The 21,443-nt window shown below is 42.1% G+C and overlaps 1 protein-coding gene across 3 annotated transcripts in view; it reads left to right on the top strand.

Annotated features, from left to right (window-relative positions):
* Positions 1–21,443, top strand: part of ZFHX4 (zinc finger homeobox 4) — a 157,345-nt gene that overhangs the window by 26,753 nt on the left and 109,149 nt on the right. For all 3 annotated transcript variants that reach the window (XM_069957450.1, XM_069957448.1, XM_069957449.1), the window contains exons 2-3: positions 540–3,157; positions 4,797–5,299. In XM_069957450.1, coding sequence (XP_069813551.1) covers positions 586–3,157; positions 4,797–5,299 — 3,075 coding nt within the window. In that variant the 5' untranslated portion in view covers positions 540–585. The remainder of the gene's footprint in view (positions 1–539; positions 3,158–4,796; positions 5,300–21,443) is intronic.

Below are 21,443 nucleotides of genomic sequence, written 5' to 3'. Positions count from 1 at the left end.
CTATATAACAACTATATATCAATCTGCCTTTTTTAACATGACAGATTCCCCTATGGCCCTAACTTTATAAATACCTACTAATGGCATTAATAAAAAAATAAAGTTGCTCAACAGTTGGCAAACTAAGTGATTGTAACTCTTATGTTATTTAGTTTTTATTATTTCAAGGTAAATGCCTCTAATGGGAACAAATGTACAATTGTATAACGACTTGACAATAGAAAATTGCAAAGTGACTGCGTATGTCTCCTTTTATCAGAGATTTGCTCATTTGGTTGTGTATACGAAACGAACGCATGAATAAGAATGCAAATGTAATAAATGTAAATGTTGATTTAATAATGAGGAAATATTGTTCTGTGAGTTACCTCTCGATACCAGCTTTTACCAGTTAGGCAAGGGTCTAGTACTTGTGCAATAGTTTAATTTGCTTCGACACCTGTTTTATCACATGTAATAGAACGTTTGCAAATAATGATACGTAACTGACCAATACCATTAGTAATACAAATGGCTTCTCTTCTTATTTCTCCATCCAGGTCCCTGACAGGCTGGATGAAATGAGATCCACATGTAGCAATTGCCATGGAAACCTGTGACTCCCCTACTATATTAAGGCAAGAAAATGGGCAGAGCACATCAAAGCTATGTGGAGCGACACAACTTGATAATGAGGTGCCAGAAAAAGTCGCAGGGATGGAGCCTGACAGGGAAAACAGCTCTTCAGATGACAACCTGAGAACGGATGATCGCAAAAGTGAAATCTTGCTGGGTTTTGGTGTGGAGAATGCAGTTGCCACTCAGGTTAACTCGGCAAAAGAGATACCCTGCAACGAATGTGCCACTGCATTCCCAAGTTTACAGAAATACATGGAACACCACTGCCCTAACGCTCGCCTTCCTGTCTTGAAGGACGACAACGATAGCGAAGTGAGCGAGCTAGAGGATAGTGATGTGGAAAACCTAATAGGGGACATAGTTTACCAGCCTGATGGATCAGCTTATATAATTGAGGACTCCAAAGACAGTGGGCAGAATGCACAAACTGGAGCAAATAATAAACTCTTTTCTACAGCTATGTTTCTGGACTCGCTTTCAGCAGCTGGAGAGAAGAGTGATCAGTCTGTTTCAGCATCCATGTCTTTCTACCCACAGATCATTAACACTTTTCATATTGCTTCATCCCTCGGGAAACCATTTACGGCCGATCAGGCTTTCCCAAATACCTCAGCATTAGCAGGAGTTGGTCCTGTGTTGCACAGTTTCCGCGTCTATGATCTCCGACATAAGAGAGACAAAGACTATCTTACCAGTGATGGCTCAGCCAAAAACTCCTGTGTGTCCAAAGATGTTCCAAACAATGTGGACTTGTCTAAATTTGATGGTTGTGTTAGTGATGGGAAAAGGAAACCTGTTTTAATGTGTTTCTTGTGCAAGTTGTCATTTGGTTATATTAGGTCATTTGTAACCCATGCTGTGCATGATCATCGGATGACCCTTAATGAAGAGGAGCAAAAGCTTCTCAACAATAAATATGTGTCTGCCATAATACAGGGGATTGGCAAGGACAAAGAACCTCTTATAAGCTTTCTGGAACCAAAAAAAAACAATTCTGTTTTCTCCCATTTTTCTACTTCAAACCTCATAGGCCCCGATTCAACCTTCCGTGGTTTATGGAGTGCTTTTCATGTTGAAAATGGTGACTCTTTGCAGGCGGGATTTGCATTTTTGAAAGGAAGTGCAAGTTCTGCCGGCTCAACAGAGCAGTTACATGGGGTCAACCAAATGCCAAAGGCTGAAGCGAACTTTGGGGGTTTGCCAAGTCCAAAAGCAAGCACCCCGATTACCTCTGTGTCCCACAGCCACTTGTCATCATCTGACTCAAACAAGCAGGTGGACAGCAAAAACCAAGACAGCAACTGTGAAAGGCAAAAAGAGACCAGTAACCTACATCCTAATGGTGAGCTCCCTATTAAAAGTGAGCCCTCTGAAGGGTTTGATGAAGAAGATGAGTCATATTCTAATGAACTTGAGGAGGAGGAGGTTTTAGGTGACCTGGCAGATAGTATCGGTAGCAAAGATTTCCCTCTCTTAAACCAAAGCATTTCTCCTTTATCATCCAGTGTGCTAAAATATATTGAAAAGGGTACCTCTTCATCCTCTGTGACTGTTCCCGATGAGTCAGAAAAGAAAACTGCTGTACTTAGAACTAATAGCAATGTTGCTGGTAGCTTTAATCTTAGTGGCAAGGACTTTGAGGATGCAAGTGCCAGAAAAGACCGTGCAAATTCACTTTCACCAAATGAACTAGTTAGAGGAGAAGAAGATAATTCTAACACTCCTCACCAGCATAGCTTGGTTCCTGGCATGCCTGGCATGAGCGAGGGCTCCCCAGGTAGTGGTATAGAGTGTCCAAAGTGTGACACGGTCCTGGGGTCCTCGAGGTCATTGGGTGGCCACATGACAATGATGCATTCTAGAAACTCTTGCAAAACTTTAAAATGCCCCAAATGCAACTGGCACTATAAGTATCAGCAGACTCTAGAGGCCCATATGAAGGAGAAACACCCAGAGTCAACTGGCACTTGTGCTTATTGTAAGACTGGACAGCCTCACCCTCGGCTCGCCAGGGGTGAAAGTTACACTTGTGGTTATAAACCCTTCCGTTGTGAGGTTTGTAACTACTCTACAACTACCAAAGGCAACCTCAGTATTCATATGCAGTCAGACAAGCACCTAAATAATGTCCAGAACCTACAGAATGGGAATGGTGAGCCGGTCTATGGCCATACATCCCCAGCACCTAACACAAGTCTCAGTGGCTGTGGGACACCATCTCCATCTAAACCAAAACAAAAACCCACCTGGCGTTGTGAGGTGTGCGATTACGAAACCAATGTGGCAAGAAATCTTCGTATTCACATGACGAGTGAAAAGCACATGCACAACATGATGCTTTTGCAGCAAAACATGAAACAGATCCAGCACAATCTGCACTTAGGCCTTGCACCAGCTGAGGCAGAGCTTTATCAGTACTACCTAGCCCAAAATATAGGCCTGACTGGGATGAAACTGGAAAGCCCAGCTGACCCTCACATGATGATAAACCCATTCCAGCTCGACCCTGCCACAGCTGCAGCACTGGCGCCAGGACTTGGTCAGTACTTAGTGTCTCTTCTTCCCTTCATGTCCAACGAATGATGTTTTATGCTTTGTAACTATCTGTTTTATATAATAGACCAATATATTGTTCTATTCGTTCAGATATATATCAAAATATTCACTAGAAAGATTGAAAAAGTTGTACATTTTAGTAAGAACTTTATACCCACTGCCTACATAGTGTTTATAGGACCTAGTATGTTTATACTCTACAGTCATGAAAACATTTGTTATGCCACTTTTAGTAAGGGATGGTAGGGTGTAATAAATTGTCAGAAAGGAGCCCCAAACACGGGCATGTTACGGCCTCATTTTGCATACGTATTACCAAGTCCCAGCGTGACCATGGATCTCATGATCTGAACTGACAGCTGTAAATTCAGGTCATCAGAATCACTGTCAGGCCAGGACCTGTGGCCATAATACGCCTGTGTGTGGGGGCCCTAGAGGGGGGATTCACACAAACCCTTTATTTTTTAGAAAAAACACTAAATTAATCTGTATTTTTAGATGCTTTTTAAATATGTAGTTTTTGCCCCCAAAACATTGCGGCCACAAGGTAGTAGCATGCATGTTTTAAGGTGTTTTATGCCACGTTTGATCACTTGTTTTCTCCGTTTTTGGGTGTTTTTAGTGTAGCTAGATGATTTATGAAACATACTGCAAAAGTTCCTTTTTGTGACACTTTTCTCGTATTCGGGACTGTGTAATTTCTTTTTTAAAACACAACATGCTCTAGGTACAGCTTTTTTTATGTTTTTATGTCTTATGGTCTTCTCTATAAGACTTAAAAAAAACAACATAAAACACGTTAAAACAATAAAAAAAAGTCTACAAATTTAAAGTATATATATAAAAAATGTTTACGTGAAGGCCTTAAAGAGAATATCACTATCCCACATTAGACACACTTAAAGAATCGGTGCAGGCTTGAAAGATTCTGTTGTATGTCAATGGCAGCGTAATGTCGTGGGGAAGCGTTAAACAACATGTGGCCTTTGTTGAACTACTGACTGGCACAACTTGCTGCGAGCGGTGCTTGTGTAGCAGCTGCACATACTCAGGCGTCTCTTCCCAATGCATGACTTACAGTAGAACGCTGCTTTGCTTCCAAGCCTGTTTCCCCACTTTAAGATTATTTCTTAGACAGTTATTAGCCTTGCAGCTTTTCTTAGATTGGGCAGTATGAGCCATATAGAGTATGCCGACCGATCGCACCTATAGATTCCCACTTTTTTTTTTTAGTAAGGATGCAATCGGCTATTTATAATTCACCCTCAATGATTTAGTGGAACTACAATTAGATCTCTGTAAATTAATCTAGGGGATGTGGCAAAGCATTCCTGTTTTGTTATTTTATTGATCACCTTTTCTGGCTTTGAAAATACAAATTCCTGAATGACATCATGCCCAGTAGGAGTAATTAAAGCTATCTGATGAGGGAATTTAGAAGTTGAAAGGGATGATTGTAATTGATCCTGATTCAATCCTATTACAGCTTTTTATAGTTTAAGCTCCAGAGAAGGCAAACTCCTGGGCGAGGCTTTATTTTACGGATTCCATTGTGCATATGCTCTGCTTTCTGGTCTCCAAGTTCCTCTTTTCATTTTTTCCCCCCTTTCTTTTCTCCGTAGTAAATAATGAGCTGCCGCCTGAAATCCGACTTGCCAGTGGTCAGCTAATGGGTGATGACCTGTCCCTCCTTACTACAGGAGAGCTGTCACCTTATATCAGTGACCCAACGTTGAAGCTTTTCCAGTGTGCTGTTTGCAACAAATTCACCTCTGACAGCCTGGAGGCCCTGAATGTGCATGTGAGCAGCGAACGCTCTCTCCCTGAAGAGGAATGGAGAGCTGTAATTGGAGACATCTACCAGTGCAAACTGTGTAACTACAACACTCAGCTGAAAGCCAACTTCCAGCTCCACTGCAAAACTGATAAACATATGCAAAAGTATCAACTGGTGGCTCATATCAAAGAAGGGGGCAAAAGCAATGAGTGGAGACTGAAGTGCATCGCTATTGGTAACCCGGTGCATCTGAAGTGCAATGCTTGTGATTACTACACCAACAGCGTGGATAAATTACGCTTACACACCACCAATCACAGGCACGAGGCGGCCGTGCGGCTGTACAAGGTAAGAGGACAACCCGCTTTTCTTCAGCTTACTCCTGTTGTGCCTAAAAACTGTAAGAAGCAATACATAAAGGGATTTTCATGTATCAAAACTTGATCAGAGAAAATGTGGAAGTGTTCTAGCCAGCAGCAACCATATTATGCGTGTCTTTAGTCCAGTTCAGCAAGTGAATGCTGATTGGTTGTTAGGGGCCTCTTCTTTTTTTTTATGACGTTGCAGCAAAGTCTCCATGTCTTGTATGTGGATTTGGCTTTACAAATCGCAAAAGGTGAACTTTTATGCTGAGAATTTCTACAGGATTTGGATCAATTCCTAAACTTTATCTACATGTGTGCCATTGTAATTTGTTGTGGATGTTACCTGTGCAAATCTGCAAGTAAATATCTGCAACAAATCCGCACCTCGTGACCACACCCTTATTCTTTTTTTCTCATTTTACTCTCTCCTCTCTCTTCCTCTGTCATTCTCTCTTCTACCTATCCTCCTTATACTTTTCTCTTTCACTCACTTTTTCTTTGACATTCCATTCTTTGCCTTCTTCTCTCTTATTCCTTCTCCCTTCCTTCCTCCCTTCCCCCCTCCCTCCCTTCCCTCTTTCCTCCCTCCTCCCTCCCTTCCTTCCTCCCTCCCTCCCTTCCCTCTTTCCTCCCTCCCTCCCTTCCCTCTTTCCTCCCTCCCTCACTCCCTTCCCTCTTTCCTCCATCCTCCCTCCCTTCCTTCCTCCCTCCCTCTCTTCCTTCCTTCCTTCCTTCCTTCCTTCCTTCCTCCCTTCCTCCCTCCCTCCCTTCCTTCCTTCCTTCCTTCCTTCCTTCCTTCCTTCCTTCCTTCTTTCCTCCCTCCCTCCCTCCCTCCCTTCCTTCCTTCCTTCCTTCCTTCCTTCCTTCCTCCCTTCCTCCCTCCCTCCCTCCCTTCTCCCTCCCTTCTTCCTTCCTTCCTTCCTCCCTTCCTTCCTTCCTTCCTTCCTTCCCTCTTTCCTCCCATCCCCTCTCCTTCCCTTCTTTTCCCTTTCCTCGCCTCCTTTTCCCTTTTTTTCTCTTCCACATCACATCCTTTTTCCTTTCTTCCATTTCATTTCCTTCCCTCCTCCCTCCTCTTCCCTTTCTTTTTCTTTGTGATTTTTCATTATCGTTCTTTCTTTTTCTGTGTTTCTCCTCTCTCCTTTTTATTGGCCACAGCAGTGTAAGGAGTTTTGTATGTATTTTGTTTCATCCCATTCATCTAGGGAACTAATATAACATTTTTATCATGCCATGATTTGTTACCATAGTGTTACTGTTTTTTTTTTTTTAGATAGCTATAATACAGTAATACTGTTTTACGATGACTGAGGATTTTTAGCTTACGAGAATGATAGGCAACTAGAATATGTGTGATGACTATAGGAAATCTCCAGTTACACTTGTCAGAGTTTGCCTAAGGTAGAGTGAGCCCACCCATCTCTGCTAAGTAACTCTCGACTGCTAAAATGATTTGCTGTCAGTTTTGCTGCTGACGGCTGCTTAACGCCGGACTGTTCGCTGGCAAGTACACCTCCCATGTGCAATCAATAATCAATAGCATTCATCATGCACATCTGAAGCTGCTAGGCCTCGCTATAACACCATGAGACAGGCACCAGACCCTGCTTGGACCAAGGCATTCTATAGGAAAAGCACAAGAAAGTCTTTTTCTACCAGGCTATTTTTCTAGTTACACAGGTTAATAACATGTAGGGGAAACCAAGTCACACGGCTATCACATGGAGATTCAAGTGTTCAATGGAATGACAATGTAGAGATGTGCTAAGGCGAGTGCATTAGATAGGAACCAATAATAATGGCCTTGTCTGCTGCCATTTTTTTACATATACTTATAAAAATGATGCATGTAATAGATGAAGGGTTAGATAGATAGAAAGATAGATAGATAGATAGATAGATAGATTTGATTTAAATTGGTCAGGGTGAGTTAAAAAAAAAATAGCCAAGGTAGGTCACTGAGAAGGCATTTCCTGCATGTCAAGATGGGGACCAGGAAGTGGTAAGCAATGGGGACCCAGTGAGTGTCAGAACAACAGGTGAATACAGGTTATAAGCATACGTCACAGTTATTGGCTATGTTCACACAACGTATATTTTCGTAAAATCACGGCCGTTGTACAACGGCCGTGATTATTACGAGAGTATATGTTGCGTTGTTGTCTATACATGGTATATGCTCTGGCCAGGATCCCTAGAGGCGCCACAAACAACTGACATGTCAGTTGTCTGCTGCCACTATTCATTGAATAGCGGCCGTAGAAAAACATGTCAGTGCACACTTTGGAGCGAGCGGCCGCAGCATAGTGTGCTGTGGAAAGTTCTAATGCAGGTGCGCTTGGATGCGCCGGCATCAGAACTCTGCTGCCATAAAGATCATCCAGCCGGTACTGCAGTACCAGCCAGCATGATCTTTTCAGAGACCGCCTGTTCCGTGACCCGGCCGGGTCATGGAATGGCCGGTCTCTTATGACGTGTGAACATGGCCTTGCTCAGTATAAATGAGTGATGTCAATGAACAGTTGTGCAGTGTGAAGATTTGCTGAAGGAGTTGTTAATAAGTCAGTGCTGGGCTAACTTCACATATAGTGGATTTGCTATGATTTTTTCTTTTAGATACTAGGGGAAGGGGGAGTAAGGATTCACTGTGGACTTTCCTAACAACTTGTGTTGCAAGAGCTAGTTAAAAAAAAAAATTAAAACAAAAAACTTGCCTTACAAATCCCCTGGGGCTCCAGGCTTTTGTGCCCAGCCCCCCCCCTCCCCCCCCCCCCCCCCCCCCCCCCCCACACACACACACACCAGCCTCAGTTTACAGGCCTAAAGTGATGACTTGTGTTGACAGAGACCACTTCAAATCTGCAGTAAATCTGCTATGTGTGAACCTGGCCTTAAGGGTAATTCCCACAGTGTTCTTTCCTGGCAATATAAAATGCATGAAAAGCACATTTTTAAAGTAATTAACATTTTTAGAACATCTTACTTGGGTTTTAGGGTGTTTTTTTATGTAGTGTCAATTTCTACAGTACATGCTTTTGTGTATAAAGAAATTTGGGGCAAAAAGCTTCAGAAATAGGGCCATACTCAGAGTGTGCTAGCCACCAGCCCACAATATGCTACAAAGCAAAACACATTGTCCTTTTTGCCCATAGCAACCAACCACAGGTCAACTTTCCCTTTATGCTATCCCTATTGCCCATAGTAACCAATCACAGCTCAGTTTTCACTTCAAGCTCTCCATGCTTTCTATAGCAACCAATCACAGCTCAGCTTTTACTTCAAACTGCCACTGTTGCCCATAACAACTACTCACATCTGAGCTTTCACTTAAGTTGTGCTGTAATTGGTTGCTATGGGCAACAAAGAGGTTTTTTTGAGAGTTTTAATATGAAATGTATTAAAACAGCTAATGTCTGCCTCCAGAACTGGGGTAAATACAGTTTACGGCTATATGGTAGTCACAGAAAAAGAAATAAAAATTCCAGGATGACAACAGTAGTTATCAGGAAGACCCAGGTGGTCACCTACATACTGCATTATCCGTTACTAGGCAACAACTTGTTTATATTTGAGCTGTCACAGAATGATCGGAGCCCAATATCCACCCCTGCAGCAAAAAGCAATGGTAGTGTGGCAGAATAAACCCACTTATATTTATCGTGGTATCACTGTGCCAATCAATATAAACGAACGACTGTATAAACCAATGTAAACGTGATGGCTGTGATTTCAGTGGTATGTTCCAGCATCCAATGGGTTACACTGTACTTTACCCAGCTAGTGGAGCTTCCTCTGCTTACAGGCCTGTAATCTGAGAAGATGTGTGGGGGAGTTAAAAAAATATTTAAGTTATTTTAACTTATACCCTTTACCTAAATGTCACCTTTGATTAAGCAGCCAAATAAGTAATAGTCCATCGTGCACAAGCAGGCCGCTCTGGAAGAGTTTCTTGTTGTCAGAATACAGTATATCACAGTCTCATGAAGCTAATACATCCTATATCCTGGCCATACCAGCATGTGCAGTATACTGTATACAGCTGGGATGGGAAACCTTCAGCCCTCCAGCTGTTGCAAAACTACAATCCCCATCGTGCCAGGACAGCCAAAGCTTTAGCTTTGGCTGTCCTGGCACGATGGGGATTGTAGTTTTGCAATAGCTGGAGGGCCGAAGGTTCCCCATTCCCGGTATACAAATGCAAATAACCCATAAATCAGCATTCGGAAGGTTTGTGAACCTATTTGGACTGAATAGGGAAAACAAATCTGGCAAATACACACATTTTATGCGCAATAATAACTTCTTATTTTCTGTTTGCATGACCGGCTAGTGAATTTTATGCCGAAAAAAAATGTCTCCAATTAAAACTACGTCAGGAATGTAATTTTGCAGCGCAATAAAATATCTGTTTTCATTAGAAACAAACTTATATGTATTATCCATGCATTCTGCATTCCAGGAAATATTTGTATTCCTGCAGATCCTTACAAAAACTTAACTCCTTAAGAGCCATGGGCTGCTGAATAAGATGCAGTACAGTAGTCTTTCAAATTAGTATAGTATTCTGTAAGCCTAAACTATGAGTAGGGTCGAAACAGAGAGAAAAACTAGAATGGAAAGGTTTAGACTAGAGATGAGCACAATTCCAGCATGCTCAAGGCCGATAGTTCGGTATTTGATTAACAGTGGCTGAAGAAGTTGGATGTAGCCCTAGGGAGTCCGGGAAAACATGGAAACAGCCTTAGTCCATAGGCTCTCTAGAGCTATAGCCAACTTCTTCAGCCACTGGTATTCAAATGCTGAACGATTGGACTTGAGCATGGTCCAGTTGCGCTCATCCTAATTTTACCTTAGTAATGCTAAAGTGTGTACAAAAGTCAACTTGTTGTCACTTTCATGCTGCCCGAACCACAAGTTTTAGGGACTGTCCCTAGCAGATTCTTCCCACTTGATTGACAAGTGTTCTCCCTATTTAGGTATAAAAGGAGATATTTCAACAAAGGCCAGGAGGGCAAACAGAAGCCACCTGGGACCTCCCTGATGATTCAAGGTTCAGGCAGCATGATGACAGGTTCCCTTTAGGTTTTAAAACCAATTTGCCTCAGAGAAGGCATGTTTTTACTTAAAGGGGTTAGCCAGCGCTACAAAAACATGGCCTCTTTTTCCCCCTCTCTTGTCTCCAGATTAGGTGGGGTTTGGAACTCAGTTCCATTGAAGTAAATTGAGCTTAATTGCAAACCACACCTGAACTGGAGACAATAGAGGGGGAAATATGGCCATGTTTTTGTAGCGCTGGATAACCCCTTTAAAAGGGTGTTAAAGTTGGAGGTTTCCAAGCTTAGAAAAATATGGCCGCTTTCTTTCAGATACAGCACTACTCTTGTCCTCAGTTTGGGTGTGGGGTTTTGCAGCTCAGATCCACTGAAGTGAATGGAGCTGAATTGTAATACCACACACAACCTGAGGACAGGGGTGGTGCTGTTTTTGTTAAAAAGTTGCAGTTTTTGTTCCCTAATCCTTTTAAACTATAATTCTGCAGAATGAGTAGATGTACGGTACATGCTGTACCAGATATCTTCAATGTTGGTGTCTGCTGAGCTTTACCCCCCTTCGCTATACAGATGCAGAGATATTAGTAGGGTAGGAAAACTTTATAGCTGAAAACTACACTCCAACCACACCCCATTTACTGTATTTATTTACGATAGACAGACACACAGCAGTGCCCCCCTTTTTCCCCCATAATCCCCCATCATGAGTGATCCCCCATGGTTAGAACTTGACCTGGTGTAACTTATCACATCGATCGCTGGCTACATATTGATCACTGGACACTTGCAGTTTTGTGTAGCCTCTTAAATAAGTTGCTTTTTATTGTTTGTTTTTTCTTTTTTTTATCTTTTTTTTTATCTTCCTACTGAATGAACTCAATTTTTTTTTTCCTTTACAACTTTTACTTCTGTGCCGCGTTACCCTGCTAGGATTGTCGGCTCAATCAGAGTGGATAATCCAAAACAGACAGAACAATTAAGTCCGGGGATCATAATGGGTTAAAGTAGGTGGAAGGTGAAAGGTCAGCTGAAAAGCATCATCTGCCCAGATGCTTAACATTAAACTGATCTTTTTAATAAAAAATCTGTTTCACAGATGGCGTTTTAATGCCTTTGGCAGTATCGGGGCAGTTTTAACATTAGACGTATGCTAGTAAAAATTATTTCTGTATTAGACCAGAACAACACCTTTTGCTTTTATGTTCAGAGGTAGAAGGCATGTGGATAAATTTTTCTGGCATGGGACCCAGAAGCCCAGAGCTGATGGTGTTTCCATATGGACTTAAATATCTGAATACCCAGTGTCTGTGAGCAATGATGATTGAAAGAGCAAACAAATAGCGGAGTTGAGCATTAGCATTACTATTCACTGAGCTTTCCTAAGGAATGTACTTTGCAACTCATTTATTTTAATGTATGTGCAGCCCTGCTGGCCCATTGGACTACCTTTTCTTAATAACATCCTTCTTGAGTGTGATGTAAGACATGTGTGCTAGATCATGTAGCATCTTAAAGGAAAATGGGCTCTTAAATGTATTGTAACATCATGTTCTCTGGGCTAATAACATCTACAGGCTGCCATACGACATATACGAATACGGAGCCACCTTCAATGTTTTATTATAGATATCAATAAATAGTATTGTAGGCCAGGGTAAGAGAAATTATAATAGTAAGACCTTAGCTACAAGGTGTCAGAGCACATTGGGAGTTGTAGTTTCCAGAGAGCTGGTCTATTGCAAGTGGCGTAGCTACCATAGAGGCAGGGTAGGCAGTTGCTATGGGGCCCGTGCAGGAGGGGGGCCCGGGGTAGAAGGTAAGAGCTGTGTCCTTCTGGGTGTGTAAGTGACCCAATGTTTACTTACATGCTGCAACACAGAAAAAGGGTTAACAAGCAGAAGCTCCGTGCAGAGGTCAGGGTTTTTTTAGAGCACCAGCAGTAAAGCAGAGATCTTCTGTCTACAGCCATTTAAGGGTTTATCTAGGCTTAGACAAACATGGCCGCTTTCTTCCAGAAACACACCACTCTTGTCCTCAGTTTGGGTGTGGGTTTTGCAGCTCAGTTCGATAAAGGTGGATGGAGCTGAATTGCAATACCACACCCAACCTGGGACAGTTATGGCGCTGTTTTTGCAAGTAGCTGTGTTTTTGACCATAAGAAATGGTAGATGCCTTCATTCCTTCTCCTTTTTCTTATTGCTGTGCCTAGGAACTTCTCAGTCTTCACTGTTAATCTGGTATTCTATTTACAAGTCAGAAAGCTAAGGATGAATGTCCCGTGCTATTGGTATAGACCTAAGTAGAAGAATTTTGTTGCTGGCAATATTCCTTCAGATCCTAATCCTAGTGTGCATTTGACTCACTACTGGACATCCTGCAATTGTATTGAACCAAACTGACCTCACTATGGTTCAGTTGAATTGTGAGAAATCTTGCTGTTTCTACTTTATTTGGGTTATCCAGATTAAAAAAAAAAAAAAAATTAGCTGCGCCATACCTTTTCTCAGGTTGTGGGTTGTATTACAAGTTGACTGTGTTTGCTTTAATGGAACTCAGCTACAATACCACACCCTAACTGAGGACGGGAGAGGCGCTGCTTCTGGAAAAAAAGTAGCTAGGTTTTTCTAATCCTGGGTAGCCCCTTTAGGCTACGTTCACACAACATATGTTTTAATTATTCATGGCCGTAGTTGCTAATTGCAACAACGGCCATGATTAATACAAAAAAGACATTGCATAGAAGTCAGAGAGAATCCCGGCCGGAGTGTATACACATAGTATACGCTCCGTCCGGGATTCCATTCGGACGCACGAAAAACTGATGTCAGTTTTGTGCGGCCTCTATTCATCCTTATTTTGCCATGGAATTGCAGTATTTTTGGTGTTTTTACTGTATTTTGGTATTTTTTACTGTGCTATTCTGTCCTGAGTGGTGGGATGGGTATACAGATTATTTTAGGTAATTTTTTCACTAATGGAACTCTATGAGCTCAGTACACGTACACCGAGGGTCATTCCAATGTATATGCCCTTATATTTCCTTTAAATCCTATAAAATGAAATGTGATGGATCCGCATTCTGCGAAGGAAAGCTTTAAGTCAATTAAGGAAAAATCATCATGAAATATATATTACATATGCTGTATCATTATTGTTCTCAGCCACCAATTAGTTAGGGATGTTCACACAGAAGAAATATTATCACACACATTAGGCAATAGAGCAAACAGTGCAATACAAGCAAGGGATGTTTGAGAGGATTGATTGATGGTGTAATCTTGGGTCACTTAAGGCCAGCAATTTTCATGGTCAGCTTACTAGCTCGTATTTGATGCAAGAAATTTAAATTCCATGCAGCATCTGTTCTTCAGATGGTCTCTTTTTAGCCCCTATGCTACTGCTAGTTTGGTGCAAATTCTATTGGATTATACAAAAAAAAAAATCTAAAATTTTGAAACCCTAAAGTCTTATTACAGTTTACGCTCTAATGTAGGTGGTTTTAGTTGGTTGTCTTATACAAAAGCAACAAAGTATAGCAATACTGCCACCTATTGGTTAAATTTCCATAAAAAAGAGAGCTGGTGCACCCAATCAGCCAGAATATGGTAGTACCATGAAAATGTAGGGCAAGCCATGTTGAATACCAACATGCCCAATTTTTTGATTCCATAGGAGATAACTCACTGACAGATGGATTTGCTAGTCCCCATTAAAGTAATGCATGCATGTCTACGTAGGGAGATACAGCTGTCAGCTGGATATGTACTAAGCCGATAGCTATCTCATATGTATGGCTGGTTTTACTTTGGTTTCCCATGGCCATAACACAGCCACACTTCCCATTCTTGTTTGGACGACAACACTCAGGCAACACTCACCCTTTACCCCTGGGCAGTTGTAGTGAACAAATTTTGTGTATATGTATCATTCCAGCAAAATGAGTGTTTCACATCAGGAATATTTACATTCAATAATTTATATTTAATGGTTGCATAAACCTATTCGCTTACGCGTTTAAAACTACACGGTTATCCGACGTTTTACCCATGTTTTTGATTAAATAAAAGACTGACAGGTGACTGCCTTTTTATATTTTACAATGATGTTCAGTGCCGTAAATATTAAAGCCTTAGCGTCAGAAACAGAAGAAAAGAAAAGGGGGGAAAAAGCAAAAAGATCAGAACGCCTGTCTTCACTGAGTTGTGTATTACATACAGTGATAGGTTGATTACTTTAAAATGAATGCAGCTTATTCCAGGCTGACTATACAACATTATCATTTAAAGTAAAAAAAAAAAAAAACTATTCCAGATATGTATGGATGCAATTATTGACCTGTCATTGTCCCAGTATGATGGTAAAAGAGGTCAGGAGATTGTGCTGGGCTGATTTGCATAGAAATCATTGTGAGAGCGGAAATTGGACTAGGTCTGTAGAGCGAAGGAGCCACAGTATGTTTTGCCTAATGGCATTCAAATAATTTGTTTAGATGAAAAAAATGTTCTTGGAGATAAACAAAAATGTTATTTTCTTCCCTTCTGAGACATATGACCTGCTAAAAAACAAAGCACACTTCAAGAGACACACTAACACCAGTATATAAAGGTTACATTCATTTACATTATAGCTAGAAGAAGAAGAAGGGGAAATTCAAAGATGGCTATGTATCGGGTATATTGTCATATATATATATATATATATATATATATATATATATATATATATATAAATTCTATTCATGTCTATTTAGGGCCATATCACATGACACAACTCACACTTTAAGCGAGCATCAATCTAACTGAAACCTATGACTGCATGAACAATCACTGGATCAGTCATACAGCCCTTTTCTTCCTTCATTCATCAGCCACACTCCCCCAATTAAATGGGGAGATGGGGGGGGGGGGCAAATTATTATTCTTTAGCAAAGCAATTAGGTAAGAGTTGTATTTTCTCTCATCTTGTACTGTTGAAGCCCATTGGCCTAGCTTTTTATAAGCTAGTAATGGTGTGAGTTCAATTCACAATTTATTTCTGCATGACATTACATCTAGAGATAAGCTCACCTCAAGCATGCTCGAGTCTGATCGTGACCAGTGGCTGAAGAAGTTAGGGAGTCCGTAAAAACATGGATACTGCCATAGGCCATAGGCTCCATGTTTTCTAGGACTCTCTAGAGCTGCATCCAACTGGTGTCAACCTGTATTTACATCACATTGTTGGGCTTCTGAAATTGTAACTGATTAAAAGGTTTGGATTTCTGCCAAACTGAGTTTTGAGTCTTGATAGAAATTAAAGATAAGTCATTTCAGCAGCTTTTAAATATGCATCTAGGTAAACAGGCAATGTTTCGACCCATCATATAGTTGGGTGTTTGTCACTGCTTGACCAAGACCTGACAATACCATGGGGAGAAGAAATGTTGACTATTTAATTGTACATATATGTTCTGAATAACAAATATGGCTATTTCAAAGCCACTGGACTGACTTTTCTTACATTTTTATGTGAATTGGAGTGAAGATGGCATCCTTTAGTCATTCTGGATAGAATTCAAAATGGACCATCAATAACATGTGGGTTGCAATGTGACTACTTTAATTATAGTGAAGGAGATTACAGTTGACTATAACTTCCGATAGCCGATCTAATAGACACCAATGGCACTGCAGTCACAGAGTTATCATTTGACATTCGGTCAACTTTCCATCCCCTAAATTGTGCAAACCTTATGGCCATTGTTCTGCAGAGGTCAATGGGTAGCATTCTCATCATTGTCTCTACATCTGGCTACATATTGCTATTTTTCTGTTTCCTTATCTGAATGAATAAAGATAGAAAGCATCCTGTAAAGAGAGTGCAATCATTAAAACCAGTGTATTCTGTATAGATTGCGCTCGGTCTTCTGTGGTTGTGGTTCAGCTCTAATACTCTGATCTGCTACTCAGCCTACGAGCCGCAGTCTATGGTCATTATGGGTATTTCACTGTAGCTTAACAATCACTGGTAGTGAAGACCTGGGCTGCAGGCACTCCATATGCATTGGTTCCCAATTATTTGTTTTCACGATTAAGCAGTAACTCCATAAAATGTACACTTGATAACAGAGCATGGCTGTAAATTGCAGGTTGTTAGGAGAACCTTGGTGTTACAAGCATCCATAAATAGAAAACCCGTCAATTATGTCCACAGACATAACCCCAATTGGGCAGATAAGATGTACAATGTAGAATGATGCACAGCATGTTCAGCCATCACAGGATGCTGATGACATGGAAATCATTCCTGCTTCACTGCTGTGAGTTTGCATATCATCAATCGCTGTCAGAGGTTGATGGGTATTACAAGGCATTCTACTTATGGCTGCATAAAGGGGAGGAAAGAGCTGCAGTACTTTCTACTGAAATAAATTACTATTTCCTATCTGTAATCTGCACTAACCCAGATGGCCAGAGATGACTTTGCTATCATTATATTTTTTTTATTATGTAGTTCAAAAACATTAAGTTATTGTATACAGTATACAGAAATGGAAGCCACCCCTAAGGAGCGGTCAGTGAAAAATTAAACATAATAAAATCCTATGTAAATGTCATACAATTCCACAAAAAAAAAAACTAAGCTACTTATTCATGACCTTAAAGGGGTTATGGGGTTATCTGGACAAGGGAATTTTTTTTCATATATGATGGAATTGGGTGATTGAAAATAATAAACTGCACTTACCTCCCTGGTTTCTGTGCTGCCAGTATCTTACAGCTTGGTCCCCGCAGTGTGGCCTTTTCTGAGGTTGTGCTGTTGCAGACCCCTAAGCCAATCAGAGAATGAGATGAAACACCCCATACCCGGTCATATATGAAAAAAGACTGTTCTCATTTCCTCAATAGAAATAGGTTTTGTGATAGTAAAGTAGTTTTTCAGGAACATCATGCTTCTTGCCACAGAGTGTTAAAAAAAAAAGTCATATCAGCTTAGTGACATGGCTAGCGAAATAAAGCGAGAAACTCATTGTAATAGAAAATATATGAAAATCCTAAAAACGATGCCGCTGATCTGTCACTGTTCCTCGAGAGAGTTGGCACCATTTCAACATACAATATTGTTATCATTAGCAAAGTCCATGTAGCAAAAAAGTTCACGTCATAAAAGCCCAAAGAAGAACAACAAAGCACTAACTGAGATTCTTTTTTTTTTACTATTTATTATTCTATAATTTTTTTGTGTGTGTGACTTGTACAACATATAACATATACCTGTATTTTCCGGTGTATAAGACAACCCCTGACTTTTATGAAGATTTTCAGGGGTTTGCCTCATATGCCGGAAAGTGTTAACCCCTGCCTGACCGCAGCAGGGTTTACTAGCTGGGGCCCTGCTGCGGTAAGGCAGGGGTTAACTGAAGTTGAAAAAAAAAAAATCAATTCACCTGTCACCCATTCCCAGCAGACGCAGTCTCCCGTCTCATTCCAGTCACAGGCAATGTGATGCCCACTGTCTGTACCGGAGGTCCCCAAAGCTCTCCCTGCAGCTGAGCGTCCTATCGGAGAAGGTCGGAGACGCTTAACTGCAGGGAGAGCTTCGGGAGAATGACAGAGGCTTCGGGGACGTCCGGCGCAGACAGTATGCATCACACTGCCTGCAACAGGAATGTTACGGGGGACGCGCGGTTGATGGAAACGGGTCACAGATGAGTTAAATAATTTGTTTTTTTTACAGGGGTCGCTGCATATGGTGGGGATGCGGCCATTTTTTAGCTCCCCCACCGTATGCGGCGACCATACCCGGCCTATAAGACGACCCCCGACTTCTGAGAAGATTTTTCAGGGTTAAAAAATTGTCTTATATGCCGGAAAATACGGTACCATTTAGTCACAAGAATATCCTATATATATATATATATATATATAATATACATTTTTGCCAGGGACTGTAGGTAAGTCTTTGACCTATTCCCTGTCAGGACTGGCAGGCGTAGACAAGACAAGAGACAGTGGGCCCTAGATCTGAACCCACCCACTGTCACCTGCCTACTTGCCTCAGTCGGCCCTAGGCGGCCGTGGACAACCACGTTGACGTTCCCTGCGCTAAATACGTGCACACGGAACCAGACGGACAAACAACACAAAAGAATGGTCAAACAAGCCGGGTCCAAAATCCAAACAGGCAAAGCAGTACAAAATCAGCAAGCAAACGGGTAGTCAAAAAGTCAGGCAGGAGGTCAGGGATCAAGTCGAGCAAAACAGAGGGATTAGGAGTGGGGATCGCAGGAGTAGACAAGGGAAGCTGGGATCAGGGTATTAAGCTAATAACCAGCACTGGAACTCTGTCTTAGCTTCCTATTTATACTGAACCAGAGCCCAGTCCGAATCCCCCATTGGACCGGCGCTCAGATATCCAGGTTCCAGATAGGCAGAGATTCCTGTCAGTCTAAAGACCTACTCAGCTGGAAAGATCAAGTCTCCTAGGAAATCAGATTAACTCCCGCATTGCCAGGTAGCAGAGAAGCAAGCGGGTGTGGCACACAGAAGGAAAAGCAGGTTCAGTTCACACCAGGTTTCAGCACAATCCTGACAGTACCCCCCCTCTTACGAGGGGCCTCAGGACCCTTATCCAATGGACCAGGCTTGGAAGGATTTAGTACGTGGTATCGCCGAACCAAGCGAGGAGCATGCATGTCTTTGACAGAAACCCACGTTCGCTCCTCTGGCCCAAAGCCCTTCCAGTGGACTAGATATTGCAGTGAACCTTGTACCCAACGAGAATTCAGAATCTTCTCCACCTCATACTCCAACTCACCCTGGATGATGATTGGAGCAGGGGGAGATGACGGAGACACCGGAGGAACATACTTTTTTAGGAGAGCCTTATGAAACACATTGTGAATACGAAGTGATGCAGGCAGTTTTAATCTAAAAGTCACAGGATTAATAACTTCCACAATGGTATACGGACCGATATATTTGGGTGCTAGTTTAGCAGACTGTACTCTTAACCTTAAATTCCTGGTAGAGAGCCAGACCTTTTCCCCCAGTACGTATTGATGGCCAGGTATGCGTCTTTTATTAGCATGTTTTTTGATATAACTCTTGGGCTTTAACCAAGCTCTGATGAGCTTGGGCCCAAACTGTGCACAGTTTCGTGAACAAGGCTTCAGCCGAAGGGTTAACTGAATCTGCGGAGTGAGTAGAAGAGTACCTAGGGTTAAAACCGTAATTGCAAAAGAATGGCGACATTTTAATTGAACGTTGTTCTTGATTGTTTAAGGCAAACTCTGCCAAAGAGATAAAGTCCCTCCATTTGTCTTGGGCATCAGCCACGAAACATCTTAGAAATTGCTCTAGAGACTGGTTGATTCTCTCGGTCTGCCCATTCGTCTGCGGGTGGAAGGCTGACGAGAAGGACAAGGAGATTCCCAACCGTCCACAGAACTCTCTCCAAAATTTCGCTACAAACTGAACGCCCCGGTCAGACACAATATTTTCAGGGATACCATGAAGGCGCAAAATGTGATTAACAAACAATGTAGCTAAGGTGCGAGCATTAGGCAGTTTACACAGAGGGATGAGATGGCACATCTTAGAAAATCTATCCACAACAACCCAAATTACAGTTTTTCCCTTAGACAGCGGCAGGTCAGTGATAAAGTCCATTGAAATGTGTGTCCAAGGTCTCGTAGGCACCGGCAGAGGACGTAAGAGACCCTCAGGTGGCCTACGGGGAACCTTAGACCGAGCACAGGTCTCACAAGCGTCAACAAAAGACTTTACGTCTCGGGCCCAGGAAGGCCACCAGTAATGACGCGCGAGCAAATACTTAGTTCCTGCCACCCCCGGGTGACCAGCCAACACCGAACCATGAATCTCCTCCAAGACCCGGAGACGAAGGTTGGGGGGTACAAACAATAGAGTTTCTGGAGTATTCTGGGGTGCAAGGGACTGAGACTCTGCAATCAAAGTCACCAGGTCAGGTTGTAAGACGGCCACTACTACACCAGGGTTCAGAATAGTATCGGGCTGGTCCCTATGAGTGCTCTCGAGGTCAAAGCTGCGAGACAAAGCATCAGCTTTGACATTTTTGGAGCCAGGCCGATAGGTGATCTCGAAGTTGAAGCGAGTAAAAAACAGGGCCCATCTGGCCTGCCTTGGTGTGAGACGTTTAGCTTTATCTAAGTATACAAGATTTTTGTGATCAGTAAGCACAACCACCTTATGTTTTGCCCCCTCTAGGAAGTGTCTCCATTCGTCGAACGCCATTTTTATAGCTAGTAACTCTCTGTTCCCAATATCATAGTTACACTCTGCCTTAGAGAACTTCCTAGAGAAGAAAGCAATGGGCCGGAGGTTGGTAAGAGTAGCTGACCCTTGAGACAGGACCGCTCCTACCCCCACCTCAGATGCGTCCACCTCCACAATAAAAGGACGCTCAAAGTCCGGTTGTGCCAGTACTGGAGCCTCTGAGAAACATTGTCTTAGTTTGTTGAATGCCCTGATAGCGTCTGGGGTCCAGTTTACCAGATCTGATCCCTTCCTGGTTAAATCCGTGAGGGGTTTGGCTATAAGCGAAAACCCCTTAATGAATTTTCTATAATAATTGGCGAACCCCAAAAACCTCTGCAGAGCCTTCAGGTTATTGGGACGCTCCCAGTTTTCGATGGCTATGACCTTAAGGGGGTCCATACCAAACGAGTTTGAAGTTATTTTGTACCCCAGAAATGAGACTTCCTGTATACCAAACTGGCATTTTGACAGCTTTGCACAAAGGTTATTGGCTCTCAGAAGCTCCATGACTGTACGGACATGCAGGATGTGTGAGGACCAATTGGGAGAAAAAATTAAAATATCATCAAGATACACAACTAAAAAACGACCCAGATACTCTCGGAATACATCATTTACGAAATGCTGGAAGACTGCTGGGGCATTGCATAAGCCGAAAGGCATAACAAGGTATTCGAAATGCCCTTCAGGGGTATTGAAAGCAGTCTTCCATTCATCACCCTCCTTGATCCTTATCAAGTTGTATGCTCCCCGCAAGTCAATCTTGGAGAACCATTTAGCACCCACTATCTGGTTGAAC

This window comes from Dendropsophus ebraccatus, chromosome 2 (assembly GCF_027789765.1).
Source record: "Dendropsophus ebraccatus isolate aDenEbr1 chromosome 2, aDenEbr1.pat, whole genome shotgun sequence".
Taxonomy (NCBI): domain Eukaryota; kingdom Metazoa; phylum Chordata; class Amphibia; order Anura; family Hylidae; genus Dendropsophus; species Dendropsophus ebraccatus.
The sequence above is the reverse complement of the archived record's forward strand: the minus strand, read 5'-3'. Positions and strand labels throughout refer to the sequence as shown.